Source organism: Macaca thibetana, chromosome 12, assembly GCF_024542745.1.
Source record: "Macaca thibetana thibetana isolate TM-01 chromosome 12, ASM2454274v1, whole genome shotgun sequence".
NCBI classification, from domain to species: domain Eukaryota; kingdom Metazoa; phylum Chordata; class Mammalia; order Primates; family Cercopithecidae; genus Macaca; species Macaca thibetana.
This window is the reverse complement of record NC_065589.1, coordinates 108,387,969-108,403,617: the sequence shown is the minus strand read 5'-3', so window position 1 is coordinate 108,403,617 and position 15,649 is coordinate 108,387,969. Positions and strand designations below refer to the sequence as shown.

General features: G+C 42.9%; 2 protein-coding genes across 2 annotated transcripts in view; one reads left to right on the top strand and one right to left on the bottom strand.

The window, feature by feature from the left end:
* RAB3GAP1 (RAB3 GTPase activating protein catalytic subunit 1) overlaps window positions 1-15,649 on the top strand; it is a 1,043,110-nt gene that overhangs the window by 828,875 nt on the left and 198,586 nt on the right. The window lies entirely within an intron of this gene.
* Window positions 1-15,649, bottom strand: part of MAP3K19 (mitogen-activated protein kinase kinase kinase 19) — a 61,573-nt gene that overhangs the window by 2,069 nt on the left and 43,855 nt on the right. Inside the window, exon 9 of the mRNA XM_050751015.1 lies at window positions 13,191-13,888. Within this exon, the coding sequence (XP_050606972.1) occupies window positions 13,191-13,888 (698 nt within the window). The remainder of the gene's footprint in view (window positions 1-13,190; window positions 13,889-15,649) is intronic.

The following is a 15,649-nucleotide window of genomic DNA, read 5'->3' as shown; positions in this document are numbered from 1 at the left end:
AGATATGTTTCTTATTGGATGAACATTTTGCAAATATTTTCTCCCATTCAACAGGTTGTCTCTTCACTCTGTGATTTCTTTTGCCTTAAAAGCACAGGTGACAAAACCAAAAATAGACAAATTGAACTATATATTAAAGAGCTTCTATACAGACCAATACCCTGGAGTGTTTCCCTGTGTTTTCTTCGAGTTGTTTTATAGTTTTGAGTCTTATGTTTAGGTACTTAATCAATTTTGAGTTGATTTTTGTATATGGTGAGATAGGGGTCTAACTTCATTCATCTGCATATAAATATGCACCATATATTGAAGAGGGGGGTGTCAATTCCCTGGTATATGTTCTTGGTCCCTTTGTCAAAAATAAGTTGGTTTACATATGGGACTTATTTCTGGGTTCTCTGCTCTGTTCTATTAGTTTATGTGTCTGTTTTTATACCAATACCATGCTGTTTTGGTTACTATAGACTTGTAATATATTTTGTATATATTTTGTGTATATTTTGAAGTGACATAGTGTGATGCCTCCCGCTTTGTTCTTTTTGCTCAGTATTGCTTTGGCTCTTTCAGCTCCTTTTTGGTTCCACACAAATTTTAGGACTGTTTTTTATATATTTCTGTGAAAAATTACATTGGTATTTTGATAGAGGTTTTATTGAATCCATAGATGACTTTGGTTAGTATGACCATTTTAACAATATTGATTCATGTGACCCATGAGCATTCGTTTGTGTCTTCAATTTTTTTTATCAATGTTTTGTAGTTTATTTCATCAATGTTCTGTAGTTTTCCTTGTAGAGATCTTTCACCTCCTTGGTTACATTTGTTCCCAGGTATTTTATTTTCTTTTTGTAGCCATTTTAAATGGGATTGCCTTCTTGATTTCTTTTTCAGCTACTTCACTGGTATATAGAAACACTACAGATTTTTGTATGTTAATTTTCTATCCTGCAACTTTACTGAATTGATCTAAGAGTTTTTGGTGGAGTCGTTAAGTTTTTCTAGATATAAGATCACGTCACCTGCAAAGAGGCACAGTTTGACTTTCTCTTTTCCAGTTTGAATGCCTTTTATTTATTTATTTTTTTATTTTTTAATTTTTTTTTTTTTGAGATGGAGTCTCGCTCTGTCACCCAGGCTGGAGTGCAATGGCACAATCTCAGCTCACTGCAAGCTCCACCTCCCGGGTTCACGCCATTCTCCTGCCTCAGCCTCCTGAGTAGCTGGAACTACAGGCTCCCGGCACCACACCCGGCTAATTTTTTATGTTTTTAGTAGAGATGGGGTTTCACTGTGTTAGCCAGGATGGTCTCTATCTCTTGACCTCGTGATCTGCCTGCCTCAGCCCTGCAAAATGCTGGGATTACAGGCATGAGCTACCACGCCCAGCCTGAATGCCTTTTATTGTTTCTCTTGCCTAATCACTCTGGCTAGAACTTCCAATACTATGTTGAATAGGAGTGGTGAAAGTGGGCATCCTTCTCTTGTTCCAGTTCTAAGAAGAAAGACTTTCACCTTTACTGCATTCTGTATGTTGTTAGCTGTGGGTTTGTCATATATGGCCTATTATATTGAGGTATGTTCTTTCTATGCCTAGTTTGTTGATAGTTTTTATCACGAGGGGATGTTGGATTTAGAAAATGCCTTTTCTGTTTCTATTGAGATGGTCATATTGTTTTTGTCCTTCATTCTGTTAATGTGATGTATCATGTTTATTGTTTTGTGCATGTTAAACCATCCCTGCATCACTAGTATAAAACTCACTTGATTATGGTGTATTATCTTTTTGATATGCTGTTGGGTTAGTATTTTGTTCAGGAATTTTGTATCTGTGTTCATCAAGGATATTGGCCTATGGTTTTCTTTTTTTGTGGTTTTCGCATCCTTGTCTAGTTTTGGTATCAGGGTAATGCCAGCTTCATAGAATGAGTTAGGGAGAATTCCTTCCTTCTCAATTTTTTGGAATAGTTGGAGGATAACTGGTGTTAGTTCTTCTTTATGAGTTTGGTAGAATATGGCAATGAAGCCATCCAGTCCTGGGTTTTTCTTTGTTAGGAGATATTTTATTACTGATTCAATCTTATTGTTCAATATTGGTCTGTTCAGGTTCTCTGTTTCTTCCTGACTCAATCTTGTATGTGTCAAGGAATTTATCCATTTCCTCTAGGTTTTCCAGTTTGTTAGCTTATACTTGTTCATAATGTTCTCTGCTGGGTTTTTTCATTTCTGTAGTATTAGTTGTTATGTCTCCTTTTTTGTTTCTGATTTTTATTTGGGTCATCTCTTTTTTTCTTGGTTAGTCTGGCTAGCAGTTTACTGATTTCATTTTATTTTTTAACCAACTTCTCATTTAACTCATCCTTTTTTTTCTGTATTTCGTTAATGCTACTCTGACCTTTATTATTTTTCTATTAATTTAAAATTTTTTTATTTTTAATTTTTGTGGGTACATAGTAGGTGTATATATTTATGGGGTACATGAGATGTTTTGATACGGGCATGCAATGTCAAATAATCACATCATGGAGAATGGGGTATCTATCCTCTCAAGTATTTATCCTTTGTGTTACAAACAATCCAATTACACTCTTTGAATTATTTTTAAATGTACAATTAAGTTATTAATGACTACTGTCTCCCTGATGTGCTATCAAATGGTAGGTCTTGTTCAAGCTTTCTTTCTTTTTTTTTTTTTTTTTTAAGGTGGAGTTTCTGTCGCCCAGAGTGACAGAGTGCAATGGCACGATCTTGGCTCACTGCAAGCTCTGCCTCCCAGGTTCACGCCATTCTCCTGCCTCAGCCTCCTGAGTAGCTGGGCCCACAGGTGCCCGCCACCATGCCCGGCTAATTTTTTGTATTCTTAGTAGAGATGGGGTTTCACCATGTTAGCCAGGATGGTCTCGATCTCCTGACCTCATGATCTGCCTGCCTCGGCCTCCCAAAGTGCTGGGATTACAGGCATGAGCCACTGGTGCCTGGCTTATTCAAGCTTTCTAACTCTTTTTTTTTTTTAATCCATTAACCATCCCTATCTGCCCTACCCCTATCCTCCTACTATCATTCCCAGCCTCTGGTAACCATCCTTCTACTCTCTATGTTAATGAATTTAATTGTTTTTATTTTTAGATCCCACAAATAAGTGAGGACATGCAATGTTTATCTTTCTGAGCCTGGTTTATTTCACTTAACGTAATCTGATTTTTATTTCTTTTTTTCTACTAATTTGGGATTTGGCTTGTTCTCTTTTTCTTCTGTTTCCTTAATTATTTATTTAAATTTTTATACATTTTTAAAAGAAAGGGTCTTGCTCTGTCACCCCAGCTGGAATGCAGTGGTGAGATTATGGCTCACTGCAGTCTCAAACTCTTGGGTCAAGCAATCCTCCCACCCCAGCCTCCCAAGTGACCCAGCTAATTTTTTCTTTTTGAGACAAGGTCTCACTTTGCTGCTCAGGCTGGTCTTGAACCCTTGGCTTCAAGTGATCCTCCCACCTTGACCTCCCACAGTGTTGGGATTACAGGTGTAAGCCACCATGCCAAGCCAATCTTCATACATTTTTTTATGTAGGCTTTTATTGCTATAAACTTCCCTCTTAGCACTGCTTTTACTATGTCACGTAGATTTGGGTATGTTGTGTTTTGATTTTCATTTGTTTTGAGAAATTTTTAAATTTTCTTCTTAATTTCTTTCTTGCCCCAATAGCCATTCAGGAACATGTTGTTTAGTTTCCATGTATTTGTACAGTTTCCAAAGTTCCTCTTGTGATTGATTTCTAGTTTTATTCCATTGTGGCTGAAAGAATACTTGTTATGATTTTGATTTTTAAAAATTTGTTGAAACTTTTTTGCAGCCTAACATATGGCCTATCCTGGAAAATGTTCCATGTTTTACATGGGAACATTTATTCTGTAGTTGTTTGAGAAAATATTCTGTAGGTATCTGTTGTGTCTGTTTGGCTTAAAGTGCAGTTTAAATCCAGTGTTTCTCTATGGATTTTTTGTTTAGATGACCTGTTTAATGTTGAGAGTGGGGTGTTAAAAGTCCCCATCTATGATTGTATTAGAGTCTATCTCTCTTTAGATCTAATAATATTTGCTTTATATACCTGGGTGCTCTGGTGTAGGTTGCATCAGAAATGTTACATCCTCTGACTGAATTTATCTCTTTATCATTATATAGTGACTTTGTCTCTTTTTACTGTTTTTGACATAAAGAGTGTTTTATCAGATATGAATATAGCTACTCATGCTCTCTATTGGTTTCTATTTGCATGAACTATCTTTTTCCATCCTTTTTCCATCCTTTCACTTTCAGTCTATATGTGTCTTTACAGGTAAAGTGAGTTTCTTGAAGGCAGCATATTTTTGGGTCACTTTTAATCTATTTAACCATTTTAATTGGAAATTTTAATCCATTTAGGTTCAAGGTTATTATTGATATGTGATGACTTATTCCTGTCATTTTGTTGATTGTTTTCTAGTTGGCTTTTTGTTTGTTTGTTTGTTTGTTTGTTTGATTGTTTCTTTCTCTCTCATTATTTATCATTGTGGTTTGGTGGTTTTCTGTAGCATTAACATTTGAATCCTTTCTCTACCTCTTTTGTGTGGTTTGCTCTACCAGTGAGTTTTACACTTTCATATGTTTTCATGATGATAGATATGATTGATAGATAGATAGATTCATATCTATCATCAGCTCACTGCAACCTCTGCCTCCCAGGTTCAAGCAATTCTCCTGTCTCAGCCTCCTGAGTAGCTGGGATTACAGGCATGTGCCACCACACCTGGGTAATTTTGTATTTTTAGTGGAGATGGGGTTTCTCCATGTTGGTCAGACTGGTCTCAAACTACTGACCTTAGGTGATCCACCAGCCTCGGCCTTCCAGGTGTAGGACTTTCTTTTATTTATTTATTTTTTTTGAGACAGAGTTTCGTTCTTGTTGCCCAGGCTAGAGTGCAATGGCACAATCTCAGCTCATCGCAACCTCTGCCTCCCAGGTTCAAGCAATTCTCCTGCCTCAGCCTCCCAAGTAGCTGGGATTACAGGCATGCACCACCACACCTGGCTAATTTTGTATTTTTAGTAGAGACGGGGTTTCTCCGTGTTGAGGCTTGTCTCGAACTCCTGACCTCACATGATCTGCCTGCCTTGGCCTCCTAAAGTGCTGGGATTACAGGCGTGAGCCACCGTGCCCAGCTCCGGGTGTAGGACTTTCTTAAGCATTTCTTGTAGAGCCACTAATGGTGATGAAGTCTCTCAGTTTTTGCATGTCTGTGAAAGGCTTTCTCCATTTTTGAAGGATAACTTTGCTGAGTATAACATTCTTGGCTGACAGTTTTGTTTTTGTTTTTATCCCTTTCAAAACTTTTTTTTTTTTTTTTTTTTTTTTTGAGACGGAGTCTTTGCTCTGTCACCCAGGCTGGGGTGCAGTGGCGTGAACTCGGCTCACTACAAGCTCCGCCTCCTGGGTTTACGCCATTCTCCAACCTCAGCCTCCCGAGTAGCTGGACTACAGGCGCCCGCCACCTCGCCCGGCTAGTTTTTTTTGTACTTTTAGTAGAGACGGGGTTTCACCGTGTTAGCCAGGGATGGTCTCGATCTCCTGACCTTGTGATCCGCCCGTCTCGGCCTCCCAAAGTGCTGGGATTACAGGCGTGAGCCACCGCGCCCGGCCCTCAAAACTTTTTTTTTTTTTTTTTTTTTTTTTGAGACGGAGTGTTGCTCTTGCTGCCCAGACTAGAGTGCAATGGCACAAACTCAGCTCACTGCAACCTCTGCCTCCCAGGTTCAAGCAATTCTCCTGTCTCAGCTTCCTGAGTAGCTGGGATTACAGGCATGTGCCACCACACCTGAGTAATTTTGTATTTTTAGTGGAGATGGGGTTTCTCCATGTTGGTCAGGCTGGTTTCAAACTCCTGACCTCAGGTGATCCACCCGCCTCGGCCTTCCAAAGTGCTGGGATTACAGGCATGAGCCACCATGCCTGGCCTAAAACTTTTACTATATCATCCCATTCTCTCCTGGCCTGTAAGGTTTCTGCTGATAAATCCACTGTTAGTCTCATGGGGATTCTTTTATATGTTACTAGATGCTTTTCTTTTGCTGTTCTTAGAATTTTCTCTTTGTCTTTGACTTTTGATAGTTTGACTATAATGTACCATGGAGAAGATCTTTCTAGGTTGTATCTATTTGTGGATCTCTTAGCTTCCTGTATCTGGATGTCTAAATCTCTTGCTAGACCTGGGAAATTCTCAACTAGTCTGTCTTTAAATAGATTTTTTATACCTTTAGTCTTCTCTTCACCTTCTGGAACAACCAAAATTGTCTATTTGGTCAATCTGTAGTTTCCCACGTGTCATGTAGGCTTTGTTCACTCCTTTTTTTTTCTTTATTTTTGTCTGAATGGGTTATTTCAAAAGATCCGTATTCAAGTCCTGAGATTCTTTCTCCTGCTTGATGTAGTCTATTGTTGAAGCTCTTGAATGAATTTGCACATGTGGTGTAACAGTCATTTATTTTAATTTTCTGGATTGGCTTTCATAGGGGAAGACTTTTTCCTGAAGATGTATCTATGGTGTTGATTGGGTAGGATGCTTTAGCCTTGATTCTGGATATATGCAGCAGTGTGGTCTTGGTATAATTTCTTCATCTGTAAACAGCACCAGTGGTGTCTGTGATTTCCTCAGTGGCTTAGTCTGTGATTGTTAGTGGAGTCTGTGGTGAGGTTTTACTGGGGATTGGCATGCCAGGTGGACCAGTCCTCTAGCCTGAGTGGTAGTGGTGGTGTGTCAAGCATGCCCATCCTTGGGCCCTGGGTGGCATACGTGGGCACTAGTGTTAATGGGTTCAAATGGGCCAATTCTTGGACTTCCAAGGCTTGCTCAGGTCCTGGTAGTGGTATTGGTGTGCTGGGTAGGTGGATAGGTCCTTAGACTCCTGGGCAGTATGCATGGCATGGGCAATGGCAATAGTGGTACTGGGATAACGCTTGGGCTCAATAGCAGCAGGCACTGGTGTTTTTTGTTTTTTGTTTTTTGAGACGGAGTCTTGCTCTGTCACCCAGGCTGGAGTGCAATGGCTGGATCTTGGCTCACTGCAAGCTCCGCCTCCTGGGTTCACGCCATTCTCCTGCCTCAGCCTCCCGAGTAGCTGGGACTACAGGCGCCCGCCACCTCGCCCGGCTAGTTTTTTTGTACTTTTTAGTAGAGACGGGGTTTCACCGTGTTCGCCAGGATGGTCTTGATCTCCTGACCTCGTGATCCGCCCGTCTCGGCCTCCCAAAGTGCTGGGATTACAGGCTTGAGCCACCGCGCCCGGCCTGGCACTGGTGTTAATAGTGGCTGCAATGGACTGGATGGGCCAGTCCTTGAGCCCTCAGGAGGAATGTACAGATACCAGCATTGATAGGGCAGAGAATCCCCAGGCCCCAGGCAATGTGCTCAGACACTGGCAGGGGTGCTGGGCCAGGCTTGTTTGACCTTTCCTCAGGCCCTCCAGTGGTACACTCAGGTGTCAGCAGTGGCGGGCAGGGTGGGGTGATCCCTAGGGCCCTGGCATGATGATTGGGTGGCTGCAGCTCCAGTGGTGGTGGGCAAGGGGAGCCTGTCATTAGGGCACGTGCAAGTGTGCTATAGCCCCTGCTACTGGTGGGAGCAGAGCTGCTGTCCGTGGCAGCAGCTTCAGGCAGGTGGCTTTCAGGTTCCAGGGAGCTCACAGTTTGGCTTCTGGTGGTGGCAGTAGCTGCAGCCAAGAAAGCCAGTCCTCAGGGCACATGCAAATGTGCTGCAACCCTGTTGCCGAAGCAGCTGGGGTCGCTGCCAGTGGCACACACTTCAGCCTAAGCAGAGGCTGCAGTGGACAGCAGCAGAGCCTGTCCTCAGAGCATGTGTGTGGCAGCCCTGCTGCTGGCAAGGGTGGAGTTGCTATCTGTTATAGCCACCTCAGGTAGGCCGTTCTTAGGCTCTGGGGAGCACATGCTTTGGCTCCCTTTGTCCCAGGAGCAACCTCCCTGGTGCACTGCACTGTTGTTTCTGGGGTGCAGGACACCATGTGTGCTACAATGCTGGGGATCTGGCCACTCCACTGGGCACAACTGGCATCACACTGCTGCAGCCCTCCGGGTAAACACAAGAAGATGTAAGTAGGGTTCCAAGGATATGGAGTTGCAGGGGCTGTTGGACCCCAGGGCAGGATGGAGTCTGGTGGGGACCGGACTCTCAAAATGATGCCATGCTGTAGCTGCTTAGGACTCAGGGATGCATGGGACTTGGTGTGAGCTCCCTCTCTGGAGCAGGTTTCCAGGCAGCTCCATATTCTAGTCTCAGTGTCTGCAAGGACTAAAGGGTTCTCCCATGGCTAGGATTACAGGAGTTCACTGTGAGAATGTGGACCACTGGGGATCTCTCACCCTTTCCCAACACTGGGGAGCCTCTCTGGGCTCTCAGCCAATCTCAACCAAACTGACTGCCTTCCTTCCCTTTTATTCCATGTCTCAGGTGTTTCCTGTCACTTCTCTGTTGAAATCCATGTTCTCTCTCAGATGCTGTATTTGAAATGTGGTTATCTACTTGCTATTTCAGTTCTTTGTGGAGGAAGTAAGTGCCAGATGCCTCTAGTCAGCCATCTTGAAGCCCCTCCTCTTTTAATACTTTTGAAAGCACAATGGCCAACAGATCATTTTCCAGTTGAAAATGGAAAATAAATACTCTTAAAAGTATTTTATATTGTGTAAAAGTATTATATTTTGTGTCATTTCTAAAGTTAAAAAAAAAAAAAAAACTCCAGCAAGGCACAGTGGCTCACACCTGTAATCCCAGCACTTTGGGAGGATAAGGCGGGTGGATCAGGAGATCAGGAGTTCAAGACCAGCCTGGCCAACATGGTGAAACCCTGTCTCTACTAAAAAAACAAAAACATTAGCTGGCCGTGGTGGCGGGCGCCTGTAATCCCAGCTACTCGGGAGGCTGAGGCAGGAGAATTGCTTGAACCCATGGATGGAGGTTGCAGTGAGCCAAGATCACACCACTGCACTCCAGCCTGGGTAGCAGAGCAAGACTCCGTCTCGAAAAACAAACAAACAAAAAAATCCTTTCCCCATGGGGAAGTCCTTTCTCCTGCCTTTAAAATATGCAGAAATCTCTCTCCTTTAAAATCCTTTCCTTAAACTGGATACCATTTCTAGCTATTACCGCTCCCCCACCCACTTTTTTTTTTTTGAGACAGGATCTCATTCTGTTGCCCAAGCTGGAGTGCAGTGGCATGATCACGGCTCACTGTGGTCTCAACCTTCCAGGCGCAAGTGATCCTCCCACCTCAGCCTTCTGAGTCTCTGGAACTACAGGTGTACGCCACCATGACTTGCTAATTTTTAATTTTTTTCTTTTTCTTTTTTTTTGAGACGGAACCTTGCTCTGTTGCCCAGGCTGGAGTGCAGTGGAGTAATCTCGGCTCACTGCAAGCTCTGCCTCCCGGGTTCACACCATTTTCCTGCCTCAGCCTCCCGAGTAGCTGGGACTGCAGGCACCCGCTACCACGCCTGGATAATTTTTTGTATTTTTAGTGGAGATGGGGTTTCACTGTGTTAGCCAGGATGGTCTTGATCTCCTGACCTCGTGATCCACCCACCTCGGCCTCCCAAAGTGCTGGGATTACAGGCGTGAGCCACCGTGTCTGGCTAATTTTTAAATTTTTTGTAGAAATAAGGTCTCCCTATGTTGCCCAGGCTGATCTCAAACTCCTGGGCTCAATTAGTTATTCTGCCTCAGCCTCCCAAAGTGCTGGGATTACAAGCGTGAACCACTGCGCCTGGTCCATCCCATTTTAAAAACTGCTGCCAAATGTCTCTAACAGGGCTAAACTCGGTGACTTCCCTCCAGTATTCTTAACCATTTGGCCCATTCCTCTATAGAAATTGCCCTCTTGAAATTTCTTGAAATTAACCAAATTTAATGAGCTCATCCTTTTTGTCATTTCTGTAGCATTTGAAATATTCACTACTCCCTCCTACCTGAAACTACCTCTGCTTAGACTTATGGGACCCTCTGTCCTCTTGTTTCTTCTTACACCTTGGGGCAACTCCCTTCCCTTCCTCCCTTCCCTTCTCCAGTTATGTGCTAGACTTGATGCCATGCATTTCTGTTAGCTTCCACTGTGAGCATTTTCAAAATATTTTCCTCAGCCCTACATTTTTTTATGACTGTAGCAATCAACCTTATAATGATTTTTTTTTTTTTTTTTTTAGACAGGGTCTCGCTCTGTCCCTTAGGCTGGAGTGCAGTGGCGCCATCTCAGCCCACTGCAGCCTCAACTTCCAGGGGTCAAGGGATCCTCTCATCCTCTCAACTCAGCCTCTTGAGTAGCTGGGACTACAGGCACACACCACCATGCCTGGCTAATTTTTGTATTTTTTTGAAAAGATGGGGTTTCGCCATGTTGCCCAGGTTGGTCTCCATCTCGAACTCCTGGACTCAAGCAATCCGCCCATCTCAGCCTTCCTAAGTGCAGGGATTACAGGCATGGGCCACCGCACCTGGCTGTTATAATGATTTTTTTTTTTTTTTTTTTTTTTTTTTTTTTTTTTTTTTTTTTTGAGGCGGAGTCTCGCTCTGTCGCCCAGGCTGGAGTGCAGTGGCGCGATCTCGGCTCACTGCAAGCTCCGCCTCCCGGGTTCCCGCCATTCTCCTGCCTCAGCCTCCCGAGTAGCTGGGACTACAGGCGCCGCCACCACGCCCGGCTAATTTTTTTGTATTTTTAGTGGAGACGGGGTTTCATTGTGTTAGCCAGGATGGTCTCGATCTCCTGACCTCGTGATCCGCCCATCTCAGCCTTCCTAAGTGCAGGGATTACAGGCATGGGCCACCGCACCTGGCTGTTATAATGATTTTTAAACGTGTCCTTCCAATCTTAATTGCTTTCTTGAGCTGTAATTTCATAGCTTCAAATGTCTCCTTATATGGGGTGGGAAGGGTTTAGCTGCCTCCCCTGTTCTTCTCTCACAACTGTGATTTCTCCCATTATCCACACTCAAAAACATGAAATCCTATCATCCTGCTCCATTACCAAGTCTTGATTCACCTTTTCTCTGAAATTTTCTGGAATCCTTTACAATCCCACTTTACTTTACCACCATCAGCATCCAAGCTCTAGATTTCTGCAGAGCCTTCTAGTCTCAAGCAGCATCCATCCCAGGCCTTTCAATACATTGCCATCTGACCTGCCCTCCCACAGACCATTTTCTTTATGGTCTTTTCTACCCCAAATCTTTTGCAGCCCCCTGCTCCTCACTGCCTATTGCAACAAAGCTAAACTCCTTGGCCTGACCTCCCAGAACTTGGTCTGTCCCTAGGAGTACCCGCTCCATGCTTATTTCTCGCAGCTTCCCCAAGTTCATTTCTGTTTTATTTAGACTTTTCCTAGTCTATGTCTGATTACCTCTATTTCTGAATCTTTAAGAGTGCCTCGCCCTTTATTTTCTGGCCATCCATATCTCCAAGGAGTATTGTTATTGATATCAGGTGAGATATCAATATACCTCAGGGTCTTTGCCATAGAATTTTAGAAGGTAATTATATACTTGTATATGACTCTAATTAGGTAAGTTATGTTAGTATTCTTCCTAATGATCATTAACTATAAACTCCTAATTTTGTGCCCCACACTCTGCTAAGCAATTTACATGCACCATTTCACTTAACCTTCACAGTAACCCTGTTAATTCATTATTAGTGGTGTGAATTGTACATTGCTTAGTTTATGAAGCAATGGTTCAAAAGGAGAGCCATACAAGAAGATTCCACCATTTCTCTTTAGAGCGCTTTGTGTGTGTGTGTGTGTTTAATCACAACTTGAAAGAAAATGAGAATAACAAGTGGTTTCTAGCTGTGAGTCAATAATATAGGTAATTGTTAAATTCAGAACAAAGCAACTACAATAGTTTTAAGAGTTAACACAAATCTCTAAAGCTAGTACTGGTCTATATGATATTCCAACACATTTATGCAGTTTGTTTTTTTGGGGAGAGGGTGGGCAGCTCGGTGACTGGGGCTTTGTCCACAAAATCCACACTGGAAACCTAAGGGGTCTCTGCATCTAGCAATGCCAAAAACTATACCCCTGGAGTGGCATTCCTGCCCTGGCCCATGTAATCATCCTGAAATCAGCCAGGACGGACTGATACACACGTGCTGGGAGAGAGAGAGAGAGACTTAAAAACGGGCAAATTCATTGGCAGAGAGGGAGACCTGTAGATTCTAAGATTCATTCAGAAAGGCAAAATGAAGCCCTTGGGTGTTGGGGGTTGCCATATGTGCTTGCTAAAAGATGGGACACTGGAGTTTTTCATCGAGGGATAAGAAGGCACACTTCCTTGAAAGACAGGAAATTGACTTTGAGTCTCAGGCCTTTCTTGTCCTCCAACTAAAGCTGAGCCTTGCTAGGTAGGTGGGTTCGGGGCTGCTGTGCAATATCCTAGAGTGGACTCCAGCACCCACAGCCCTACTCCTTAACTCTTTCCCACCCCATGGGTACACACTTTAACTAGAGTCATCTCTCTGCTTTTATTTCATTCTTTGATTTAAGATTTCATATGAGCAGAGAGTACCTGGCTAAAAATTTGAAAATCACAGCACTAGTTCGTCTCCATTACATTACAGTTACAGTTCTAACATTTTACCCAGAATTTAATTCCATAGATATGAGAGAAGATAATGAAGGGGAAAACAGGCAATTTTCTAAGGCTTTTCTGATTCACCAAATATTCCCCAACTTGACATTGAACTTGGAGATTTCAACTCCAATTAGACATTTGTTTATTTGGCCCCAAATGTTTCCCCTCACTTTAAATGCGAGGTGATGTCATTTCACCCTAGCCAGTTCCTAGGAAGATGTCTCATTGGCAAATAAGCAGATCTTTAACACATTTTGCAAACCCATTGATTTGGGCAAGTATTAACAGAACTTAATAAGACATTTAACGGAGGCACTTTCTACTTGAAGCATTGCCTCCTATACCCTGATAAAACAATGAATACAATTACCCAATATGACTGATTATGATTACTTTCAGCACAAAATCACTGTCTACTTGACTTCATAACCAAAACGAAGCTTTTAATGGGCCATAAATTGCAAGGGAAATGTCAGCCACTTGGAATCTCTGGGCATTTGTCTTCTTCCTCTTGCTTTCAGTTTCTTACCTGGTCAGGCACATGCGCACAAAGTCTGCTGCATTTTCTGAGAAGTGGTCTGGTAAAGGAGGCATCAGCCCTCGGTGTGCTCCGATGTAAAACATGGCAGCCATCCTGTCCATGGAAGCCAGTGGAGGCTTCCCTGTAGCCATCTCAAACACAGTACAACCGATGCTCCAGATATCTGATTTCCTTCCATAGCCAGACTCATTGATGACTTCTGGGGCCATCCAATATGGAGTCCCATGCATGGACTTAAGCATGTCACTGTGGGTGCCATTTAAACCTGCCCAGGCCAAACGCTTGGCACAGCCAAAGTCAATCAGCTTTATTATTCCAGTTGGCATGAGCATAACATTATTTCCTTTTATATCGCGATGTACAACACAGTTCTCATGGAGATAAGCAACACCTTGCAGAATTTGTTTCGTATATTTACAGAACACCATCTCAGGCAATGGCCCAAAACGGTTTATAATACTAGAGATTGAGCCACCAGGGACAAACTCCATGAAAATGCTCACAGTGTTCTCTTGCAAGCATGTCCCCAAATAGGCCACAATGTTGACATGTTTCAGTGCTTTGAGCAAATCTACTTCTTCCTGTAGTTTCTGGTATTCCTTTTCAGTAGCTAATTTATCAGAGGTATCCAAAGCCACCTGTTTTACAGCTATTAGCTGCCCTTGGCTAGTGAGACCACAGTATACCTAGAAGCAAACCAATAATACCTTGTTATTAAATTAATGACATAACTCATTCACAAAATGCCTCAGGTGACACTTGACTTTCCCTTCTCTTCCTAAACCCTTGTCTTTCTCTAAGTTGATACCTCCCTTCCTAAATGCAAAGTATTTAAGCAAATTCAGTGTTTCAGTGGAGCCAAGATGGGTATGAGAAACATGGTGGATGGATGTCATATTGGCTTACAGTGGCTTGAATTGGCTAGAATCCTGGTTTCATTTTTCCCCAGCTGTTTAACTTGGGATAAATGTCTAATCTTTCGACTTCAGTTTTTCTCATCTGTAAAACTGAGGTAACAATACTTGCCTCACAGATTTCTTTTTCTTTTTTTTTCTTTTTAGACAGGGCCTCACTCTGTTGCCCAGGCTGGAGTGCATTGGCACAATCACAGCTCATTGCAGCCTCAACTTCCTGGGCTCAAGCAATCCTCCCGCCTCAGCCTCCTGAATAGCTAGTAGCTAGGATCATAGGTGTGTGCCACCAAACCTGGCTAATTTTGTGTGTGTATGTGTGTGTATGTGTGTGTACTTTTTGTAGATCCACTGTGCTATCTTTTTCTTTTTTTTTCTTTTGGAGACAGGGTCTCTCTGTGTCACCCAGACTGGAATGCAGTGGCCCTGATCATATCTCACTGAAGTCTCAAACTCCTGGGCTCAAGCGATCCTCCTGCCTCAGTGTCCTGAGTAGCTGGGACTACAGGCATGTACCACCACACTAGGCTAATTTTTAAAGTATTTTTGTGGAGACAACGTCTCCCTATGTTGCCCAGGTTGCCTCACAGAATTTTTTTTCTTTTCTTTTTTTCTTTTTTTGAGACAGAGTCTCGCTCTGTCACCCAGGCTGGAGTGCAGTGGCATGATCTGGGCTCACTGCAACCTCTGCCTCCTGGGTTCAAGCAATTCTCATGCCTCAGCCTCCTGAGTAGCTGGGATTACAGGTGTGTGCCACCACACCTGGCTAATTTTTGTATTTAGTAGAGATGGGGTTTCACCATATGGTCAGTCTGGTCTCGAACTCCTGACCTCAAGAGATCCACCTGCCTCAGCCTCCCAAAGTGCTGGGATTACAGCGAGAGCCACCACACCTGGCCTACCTCCCAGATTTCTATGATGACTACATGAGATGGTGGTTTGGAAAAGCTCCTGACAATACGTAAAATAGAGCTAGTTCAGCTCCCAAGCTCTCTGGAGCGAGGAGACAGGCCCTGGAAATCACCCTTGTGATGTAATCTCAGTGGTTTTGTGTCTTCCTATCTTCTCACTGATTCCTGAAATGTCCCCATCTGGAGACAGCACAAGTCTTATTTGGGGGCCAGCCTTTTCTTTACTCGTCTATGTAAATAACTACCTAAAGTGCTAGGGTTTAGATATATAATGTTTGTACATATTTAAGAGGTACATGTGATATATTAATACATGCATAGAATGTGTAACGATCAAGACAGCGTGTTTAGGACATCCATCACCTTAAACATTTGTCATTTTCTTTGTGTTGGGGGCATTTCAAATCTTCTAGCTAATTGGAAATACACAATATATTGTTGTTGACTATAGTCACCCTACTGTGTTATCAAACACTAGAACTTATTTCTTCTATCTGACTGTACGTTTGTACCCACCTGTCTTCACCCCCCACCCTCCAAGATCTCTTACACAGTTCACAAAATGTAAGGAACATCTTTTGTTTTTGCCATCTACCAATGATTCTCCAAACTTCCAGTAACATAT